The sequence below is a fragment of the Zeus faber genome, assembly GCF_960531495.2.
Source record: "Zeus faber genome assembly, chromosome: 18".
In the NCBI taxonomy this organism is placed as follows: domain Eukaryota; kingdom Metazoa; phylum Chordata; class Actinopteri; order Zeiformes; family Zeidae; genus Zeus; species Zeus faber.
In genome coordinates, this window is record NC_137210.1 from 14,481,974 (window position 1) to 14,491,973 (window position 10,000).

General features: G+C 47.5%; 2 protein-coding genes across 2 annotated transcripts in view; both read right to left on the reverse strand.

Moving 5' to 3' along the window:
- The window catches only part of gsk3ba (glycogen synthase kinase 3 beta-a), a 23,115-nt gene extending 19,574 nt beyond the window's left edge, over nucleotides 1-3,541 (reverse strand). Inside the window, 1 exon segment of the mRNA XM_080018765.1 lies at nucleotides 3,233-3,541. Within this exon segment, the coding sequence (XP_079874891.1) occupies nucleotides 3,233-3,320 (88 nt within the window). The 5' untranslated portion in view covers nucleotides 3,321-3,541.
- A 2,957-nt stretch (nucleotides 3,542-6,498) lies between these two features.
- gpr156 (G protein-coupled receptor 156) overlaps nucleotides 6,499-10,000 on the reverse strand; it is an 8,502-nt gene continuing 5,000 nt past the window's right edge. The window contains exons 9-10 of the mRNA XM_080019096.1: nucleotides 9,006-9,164; nucleotides 6,499-8,807 (exon numbers count right to left, since the gene is read on the reverse strand). Coding sequence (XP_079875222.1) covers nucleotides 7,410-8,807; nucleotides 9,006-9,164 — 1,557 coding nt within the window. The 3' untranslated portion in view covers nucleotides 6,499-7,409. The remainder of the gene's footprint in view (nucleotides 8,808-9,005; nucleotides 9,165-10,000) is intronic.

Genomic DNA, 10,000 nt, shown 5'->3' on the forward strand with positions numbered 1-10,000 from the left:
TGTGTGTGTGTGTGTGTGTGTGTGTGTGTGTACGACGTGCAAGTGGTGCTGCCATCATCGAGAGGCAACTGTTGTAGTCTGATCCCGCAGCGCTGGCTAATTTCAGGTCACCAGGCTAGCCTGAGCCACCGCCACAGTCTGTGCGCTGAAAATGTGACCCAAATGCCTCCGCTGTGAAGGCCGTATGTGTGGCCGAACAAGTGCAGGCCCGTTATTTCAAAACGTAATCCTTACAGTGTTCTGTTCACAGCCCAGAATCTGTGGGAAATGTTGGCGGGAACGGGATCGTCTCGCTGCGGCTCCAAAAAAACAGACACGCAGCGTTGGGATTTATTATGCTCAGAAATAAGATTTTAAATGGTCATGGTGTTTTGTGGGTGGGTATCTGATTTAGGATTCCTGTTCAGACTACTCGGATGAGAAGCCTCCGATTCCACTTCTGGGTTTCAGTATAGTGACTGGGCATCAACCCACGGTGAGTGTGAAGGGTTTCTAATGTCTACAGTTAATTCATGAAGTTATGCCATTAGATTCCATATACTCCACCCTGTTCCTCCATCAGAGGGAGGTTTTTATTGTAGTAGGAGAGGGATAACAGCCACAGGGAAAAGAGTCAGAGATAAATTCTGTTTTAATTAATGATTAGTCCGTTACCTTTAGTAATACAGATAGTAATATCTGATATTACATTGTCATTACTGAATAATTTCCAACCATTAAAGGGACATTGTTGCTGGAGTTATGATGGTATTATTACTCTGAAGGAAATCAATATTTCCTCCACCAGACAAGGGGAAGAACGTCAATGTGATGGGTCCACAGTACGCGGTAGGTCCGGAACGCGGGCGAGGCCCGGCAGCGGGGAGGACTGCCAGGGCGAAGATGTTTGTCTCCAAATTCTGGAAATACCGACCGACAGCAGGGACCCGCACCGCATTTCCAACACTATTGTGAGTTTGTGCGTTTGTGCACACACAAAGGGACACACTGTGAAGTGTCCCCTCGCCGTGGAGAGTGTGGTGAGATAACAGTCTACATTACTGGAGCATCCAGTCATAGGAATGTCACCGCAGACAGAGAGGGAGATGAAGACGCTTGGCCAGGGGATCCAGGACTGTGGTCCAGACCCGACAGGGAACGACCGCTTGACCGCACAATGGGAGTCCATAGGTGTCGGCCATGATAAGACCCTGATGAGGGGGCCGAGCCTTCCAAGAGCCTTCCAGATCAAAGATTCAAACCCCAACGGCCACCAGCCAATTGATGATTTTCGCTCCCCCTCAGAGTCATTTGGTTCCGTTTGGAATCAAAGGCACGTACATAATTGGTTTATTTTGTAGCCATCGTCTCTGGTAAAAATTAAGAGAGAGACGGGGGGAGAAAGAGAGAGAAAGGAAGAGAAGGAGTGAGACAGGGAGAGACAGACAGGGATCTTTGAAATGCTAAACAAGCCGCTCATTGTTCTTGGCCAGCTGCCTCACCCAAAAAACAAAACTAAGTGTCCGTCCGTGTGGTGTGTGTGTGTGTGTGTGTGTGTGTGTGTGTGTGTGTGTGTGTGTGTGTGTGTGTGTGTGTGTGTGCGTGTGCGTGTGTAGGAGGGGCAGCACTGTTCACTCTAGGATCATACACATCGCTTACAGCTGCTTCAGATCATCGGCCAAGTTTTTCCACACATGGATGCGTACGTGCGTGTGTGTGTATGTGTGTTATTCATAGGTAGTTGTTGGGACTTTGGGGCTGGGGGGGGGGGGCATAACAGGAGATAAGATGGAAGGTGTGAGGAAAAAACTACAGTCCAGTAGCTTTCTAGGCAGATAACATGAGTTTGCCACCGGAAATGTCGCTCGAAACGGTCATCTTCAGTGAGGAGAACCAACTGTCCTCAGCTTTCACCGACATAAAAATTGAAACACTTCCAATTAACTCACTGCCACACCTTCACACCCAGGCCTCCCCGCGCCATTCGAGGTGGGGAGCCAGGCTTACCGTGTCACGTTGTTCCACACAATCAGTGTCAAAGGCCTCATTTACAGACCCAAGGGAGAGTGGACACCAACTGCTTATATGCGAGAACTAATTATTTACAGACCAATTAGTCAGAGCACTGCAGCTACGGACCTATGTGATACAAGTTATTCATATTTTGAAGTATGGAAATCAGAAGGTCACACTCTCCGATGTCCAGCCTGCCAAAGTATGGATCTCACGTTGGGCCGACAGTTGACCTGCCGACCTGACCTTCTCTAATTTTGAGGCTCAATGGAGACCGATTGCCGTTCAACAATGTCATCCTATGATGCGTTCTCTTAAACAAATTGGTACTCTTATTTTAGATGGGCCATTGCAGTTGATCTCACACACACACACACACACACACACCAAATATGGCGTTGGGAGAAATCCTGTGTAACAGTAGTTTGCGCCTGAGAGAGTGTGTGTGTGTGTGTGTGTGTGTGTGTGTGTGTGTGTGTGTGTGTGTGTGTGTGTGTGTGTGTGTGTGTTATTCGGGTCTGCAGCCCTGGGGAGCGCCTCAGCATCAGGCCTCACCCTAGTAAGTAAGACACATCAGATTTAACAACCAAAAGACATTCTACTGGAAAAACTCCCGACTTACTCACATTTTGCACATTTTTCCTTCCCTCATCCCTCGCTGTCTGAGCATGACCATGCATCCATCACCTTAGATCAGAGAGCGATCACATGCACAGATTAAATCAGCCCAGTGGGCTTATTGCCATATATGTCAAAGTGAATTTGGACAGAAAACGGATCTTGCAGCCGTTGGTGTGTATATCCACGACATGGCAGCGGGGCGGATTTAAACGGTACAAGCGTAGATCGACCTAACCAACGCATGGACTTGTTACTCCCCTCGCGGACCAGGTAGGCCTGGTCCCAGCAGCCATCCAGTCGGCAGCGGCAGCGGCATGGCCCACCTCAGTGCTGCAGCCCCTCCTGGATGCTTGCGCCGAGCCGTTCTGAACATGACACCCACGACAACTATTTCCGAGAGAGCCCCGAGAAATGTCGACCGGCGAATCAAACCTCCCCTCGCCGATCAAGTCACGTCAGCTCCGCCCGAGTCACGCTCTGGACACGGGCGCACCTTTCCTTTTCACCATTGCGTAAATAGGCCGATTCTCACCATCACCGGGGACCCGGACCCGGGCTAAGGCAGTCTAATCTAGTCGGGCGACGGCGGAATCGCGCACGGGGACGGGGCTGTACTTACTGCTGACTTTCATGCTGCCGAAAGCCGAGGGCTGCGGCACGGGCTTGCAGCTCTCCGCGAAGGAGGTGGTTCTGGGCCGACCCGACATGATCCAAATCCCCGCAGATCCTCTCGACAACGGACACCGCGGCACACGCTTAAATGGCAGGGCTGATCGATTCACCGATGCTTCTCATCCAAAGCGGAGGGGGCGACAGGGTTCTTGAATAAAATACAATTCGAACCGGGGAGATGAAAAACGGATTCCTTCAATTCCACGGCCCTTCGCAGAGCTTCTCGTCAATCAGAGCATCTTCTTCCAACAGGCCGTCTTCCACTTAAAAGAGTCCTGGATCTGGCCTCTCCCTGTGCCCCCCCTGAATAATAATAAAAAAAAAAAAATCGCTTGCGATTTCTTCCCCGATGCGGCTACAGTCGGCGTCGTACGATTAAAAAAAAAAAAAAAAAAAAAAAAACCCCAGCAGGGTCGTGCGCTCAGCAGCCGGGAGACGGGAAGCGGATCCGCTGTGGATCAGTGTGAAATGCGGCTTTTCGAGCTCCTCTTCATATCCCGATGTGGAGGCTCAGCGATCCCACTGCCATGGCGGCTCCCTCGCTGTAACCCTGCTGGCGATCGAACGGAGAGAGGAGGAAAAAAAAAAAAAAAAAAAAAAAATCTGCCAGTTGTCCGGATCCCTCCGCGTACCAACTCGAAGTCGCCACGGTAAACCGAAAAAGGGGGGGGAAAAAAACCCAAAAAACCCCACCCCTCACGGCCGTCGGAATCCGGCGCCTTTACCGGGCATTTGCGGTCTTTTACTACGGCATGCGACGGCTCAGATCTCTCCCTTTTTTCCTCCGACTCCTTCCCCACAGGTTTCGGGGCTGGCTGTGCTGTCTTTGTCACTACGGACGTTATCTACGCCGTCTCCGTAAGTTGTCGGCGAGCGCCCGTGCGTTCCGGGCGTCGCGCCGCTGGCAGGGGTTACGCAGATTCCCTACACCGCGGTGGAGAATGGCGGAGGGGGTTGTGCACGCGCGGGGGTGAATCTGGGGTGGTGGGCCTGAGCCAATCGGAGGCGGCTCCTTCGGAGATGGGCGTGGACCCAGCGGCTTTTGACCAATCGCAACGCCGCTCTCCGAGAACACATGGCATCATTTGCTTAGCGCCGCCCCCCGAACTTCAGAGCCCGAAACGGCACTTCCAGTGGGCGGGACCTCTCACAGATGGACGCGGTTGTCAGCCAATAGTGTCGGAGCTCGGCTTGCCAGTTTGAACTAGACGGGGCTGTTAGACAGCCGGTGGTCATTGGTTGTTCTCTCGTTTTATATATTTAAATTCATTTTTATACTATTATACTATTATTTATACTATTTCTGGACCACTATTTCTTATTACTACTTAATTTTTTTGTATTTTTTTGTCCTTCTTAATTTCCCTCTGGGGGAATAAAGTATATATAATAAATAAATCCATCTATCTATCTATCTATCTATCTATCTATCTATCTATCTATCTACCTATCTATCTATCTATCTATCTATCTATCTATCTATCTATCTATCTACCTATCTATCTATCTATCTATCTATCTATCTATCTATCTATCTATCTATCTACCTATCTATCTATCTATCTATCTATCTATCTATCTATCTATCTATCTATCTATCTATCTATCTATCTATCTACCTATCTATCTATCTATCTATCTATCTATCTATCTATCTATCTATCTATCTATCTATCTATCTATCTGTCTATCTATCTATCTATCTATCTATCCATCCATCCATCCATCCATCCATCCATCCATCCATCCATCCATCCATCCATCCATCCATCCATCCATCCATCCATCCATCCATCCATCCATCCATCCATCCATCCATCTATCTATCTATCTATCTATCTATCTATCTATCTATCTATCTATCTATCTATCTACCTATCTATCTATCTATCTATCTATCTATCTATCTATCTATCTATCTATCTATCTATCTATCTATCTATCTATCTATCTATCTATCTACCTATCTATCTATCTATCTATCTATCTATCTATCTATCTGTTTTGTTTTACAATGTTGTGGCTGTCTCAACATTAATAATTCCATCGCCAGTAATATTTGTTTCCATGCTGTCTTTTTGTGCTTATGACAATAAAAATACAAACTCATTGAACCTTGAATTCTCGTTCTTTAAGGACTTCCCTTTAATAAGTGCCATAACATTCAGTAATTGTGTGTGTGTGTGTGTGTGTGTGTGTGTGTGTGTGTGTGTGTGTGTGTGTGTGTGTGCGCGCGCGTGTGTGTGTGTGCGCGTGTGCAGGAGAGAGGTGGTTTTGAGAAGCAATTACCCTTTTCATTGTTAGGGATACAGAGGCCAGGTCCCATGTATTCTTCCCTGGCATGCATCATTATCTCACACTCTTCACGCAAACGCCACCTCGCTGCCGGAATTTAGAGGTGACGTCTTTCAGCTATGATCTCCATCTATTATTCATTCTATAGGGAGCAGGCACTTACTGTATATATCCTTCCAGGATTGAAGTGGAGGAAAAATAATAAACATTTAAGTCGGAAATGGACAGACTAAACCAGTATAAAGGGACTTTAACACTCAACATACCATATGCCAAATTATGAGTGTTACATATCGAACTACTGTACAATTCAAATATTATCACATTTGGTCGAACAAATCCAGTTTATGCCCGACTGTGGTTTTCATTTCAAGTCTTCATTTAATGGTTGATGATCTTCAACCGGACATTGGTCTTTCCTCTCATCTCAGTAAAGTGGTGAGGCCTTTTGTGTTGTTTATTTTTACACTGGCCGTTGTTCTCGGTATCAAGGGGAGTTTCTCCCAGGCTGCCCTTTCATGGTTGTGATGCAGAATAAAGACCAGTATAGCATCTTAAAAATAGGCAGCAGAGCAGAAGGAAGGCATGCCGCTGTTTTGCCTTCATAGCAACTTCAGAGCACCCTCGGCGTCCCCAGGCAAACACACACACACACACACACACACACACACACACACACTGTATGTGTGTGTGTGTTTATATAGTGTATGAATACATAAATAAGCCAGGTCTTATATATATATATATATATATATATATATATAGAGAGAGAGAGAGAGAGAGAGAGAGAGAGAGAGAGAGAGAGAGAGAGAGGAGAGAGAGAGAGACAGAGAGAGAGAGAGACAGAGAGAGAGAGGTTACTAGTCAACTAAGTAAACTAGTTAGTCCACTCAAAACTGCAATACAATAAATGCATACTCTGGTAAATAAATACTCTTATTGAGATACATAATCAATTGTACAGAAAAGAGGACTCTCAACACAAAACAGAACAGTGAACTATTTTGTGCAGTACAGTAAATCAGTAAATCATTTGCAAATTGTGAAGATAGTTTATCTTCACAATTTAAAAATGATTTAAAATAAAACAGCATGTGATACGCTCAATACTATCTAATACAAAATGTAAATTTCTTGTACAGACCGCCACAATATGAAAATTAAAATACAAAAACATAGACACGATAAATGCAACACACTGACAAACAACTATGCCTACAGGCAATTGCCATTACCAATGTTTGTAAAAAAAAAAAAAAAAAAAAAAAAAAGGATGTCCATGAAATTCAAGCTACAAATAAGCATACACTGAACACATTTGAAATAAATATTAAAATAAATAGGTCCTTGCAAACCATTTAGATGTATACTGCTGTTGTCAAGTAAAACCTTTATAATTCTATAAAAATAACTAAAGTGGGTGATCTACCCACCTTGATAGTACATCATATGGAAAACAGATGTAGTGGTTCATAACATTCAGAAGTTGTATTAGCACTTGTATTGGACATTATGCTGCTCACTTGCTGCCTACAACTCCCATCTGTCACAGTTGGTCATTTCGAAAACGTATGAATGCCCATCGGAAATATTTATGATAATATAATATAATATAATATAATATAATATAATATAATATAATATAATAATATAGTACTTTATTGATAGTGGGGTTAGGTCAAATGTATTTTCTTATTAATAAATCAATTAACATAGAGAGCCCCATTCCTATTTTAAGTGATTCATAATGTCATTAAAAGTATCAAAAAAGGAAAGTGCACTTATTGAGGGAACCGGAATACTATTTGTACTGTGTTTGTACTTTGTACTCAGACGAAGGTGGGTTTGAGATCCTCTTTGAAGACCACGGGGTGCGGTGAGCGGTAGAGGCTGGTGTAACCTCCATACTCGCTGTCCGAGGAATCTGAGGAGCTGTCTGAGGACAGAAAGGCCCCGCCTCGGAGGCAGGCGTCGCAGTAGGGCCGGTGGTAGTAGCAGTAGTCTGTTGAGCTGCTGGAGTCTGAGTCCCAGTATCCACAGGAGTCTCTAGCGTGTCTACCCAGCTGCCTGCACTCCGCACCGTCCGCCTCCACGTCCAACGGACCACCAGGGCCACGTCCTGCACAAGACATGGCGGGATAACCGTGGGACCTTCGACACGTCCCGCATCTCCGTTTTAATCTATGCCCTTCCTTTGTCTTCTCTTTTCCCTCCTCCTCTTCCTCCTCAATGTCACTGTCTTCTAGGCGGGACGGGGAGACCATGGCGATCCCATTGGTGTGTGGGCATGAACTGGATGGACGCTTGTCCTCATCTTGGGCTCTGGGGATGATGTCCCTTGCTTTCCCCAGGGCAGGAGGAAGCTCTGGACCCAGGTAGCGGGGAGACAGGTCCCCTCTGGGGGAGTGGAAGGGCGGCCGTCGCTTTCTCATGGCGTAAGGGGAGATGCTGGGGAAGCGGAAGAGCATGGGAGGATGAGGGGAGCACGGCGTATGCAGGGAGAGAGGGGAGAGGAGGGAGGTGTCACAGCCCTTCGGTTTCGAGGGTCTCCTAGACGTTCGAAGCTGACCGGGGGAGCGGAGGGCGGTTTCCATTGCTGCGTCTATACTCAGCTCCTGGAGAATCTCCTGTAGCTGCTCGCTGCTGACAAACGCCCCCTTCATGACACCTGGTATCAAGTGCAAAGTTGGGTCGCCATGGCAAACCGTGGTTTGTGCATGAGCAGGACTCGGCCTGGCATGGTTAGATGGGAGCACCGGCATGACACCCCCAGCTGTACCTGGCCCCGTTCTGTGTGACTCTGCAGACTGGTTGGACGGCGGCCTCTGAGAGCACTGATCCCCTGCTCTTGACCCTTGGGCCTCTGCTGCCAAAGAACCTATAACCCTCTGATCCGCACATGGACCATCACTCGGGAGAAGGGTGGATCCCCGCAAAGCAGTAGTGGGGGCAGGGGCAGGGGGAGGCTCGGGGAAAGGCGGAACAGCGGGCGAAACAATAGCAACGGTGAGGGGCGGAGAGGAGGAGAGGAGGGGTTTTGCATCTGGTGGAGGATGAGGGGTGGAGGGGCAGTCCGACTGGATCCCCGTGGTCTGTGTGGAGGAGGAGTTGAGGTTGGTGATGGAAGAGTCCATTTCTCCGCCGGACTGGCTGGCGGACATGAGGCGCAGCAGTTTGTCTTTGGCATTGTTCACCTGCTCCTGTAGACTGTCGATAACCGCGTTCTTCTGGAAAAAAAATTAAAAGAGAAACGAGCGGATTAATTTTGACATGGATCAGTCATATGACGACTGAGCATGTAGCCAATGTGGATGCGGCCAAACACCAGTGTTTTTCAAAGCCGACAATTTAAGTCAAGTTTTGGGATAAAGTCAACCATTCTAACATTTTGAAGGGCTGATAGGATGATGAGAGTTGGGCGGTACCTCATTGAGAAGGCGCTTCATGGAGCTGTTCTCCCCAAGGAGGTAGTAGATCTCATCCTGGCTGTAGGCAGACGACGGGCTCTTACTGGGGCTGCTGAAGTACTTTGCCATCTGACTGGGGTTGTTGTGCTCCTCTTCAAACTGCCGCCACTGTGTGATCTTCATATGTTTGCGTTTGGTTGTGTGTGTGCGCATTTGGGGGTAGTTGTGTGAGTGTGATTGTGATTGTTTGTGTGAGGGAGAGGTGTGAGAGATGAAATAGGTGTCACAACCAAAAAAAGTTTGCCCAGTTCGCCCACGTTTTATGAGCTAACTTTATAACACCATTTACCCTTGATCGTATCACCAGGTGTGTCTTTCAGCGCATTGCTCACAGTTTAAATATTTACTTCCGTTCCACTGGAGATTCATGCCTTTATCATAGCATAAGCTAATCACTAGGCTCTTGCAGAGTCATTAAACTGTTGGCACAGCCCATGCTGTGTTGACTCATGAGAAACATATGTGTGAGTCACTCTCCGCTGTGTGATACGAGAACCCCATACGCACATGGAGCACTGCTGTCGGGACCAGAGGCACTCGTGTGTCTGTCTCAATGTCTGTGTGGCGGACCAAGGGGGTGTGGTTAAGCCGCGGGTGCAGACGGCAGCATGGCTTCCTTCCCGCGGCCGCACAGCTGCTTCGAATCGGCTGAATCAGCGCCCGCGCGGCTCTGATTGGTCCGATCCGGGGCAGGGAGTTTTTCTTAATGTTTGTCTGTCTTGCAGAGGGGGAGCGGCGCACAGGCTCGTCACCCGACCTGGAGCCAGAGTGAAGCGTTCAATCCTCCTACGCCCAGACTGATTGTGATAAGTGTATTATTTTTCCTTTTGGCCAGCAAGCGTTTCAGTCATTCCTTTAATAAAAACTCACGCCATGTCCGCAACCCAGCGCCAGAAAGACTCTGTTTCCCTCCCTAAACCCCTCCTGGGCAGACACCCACAGTCTGATCTTCA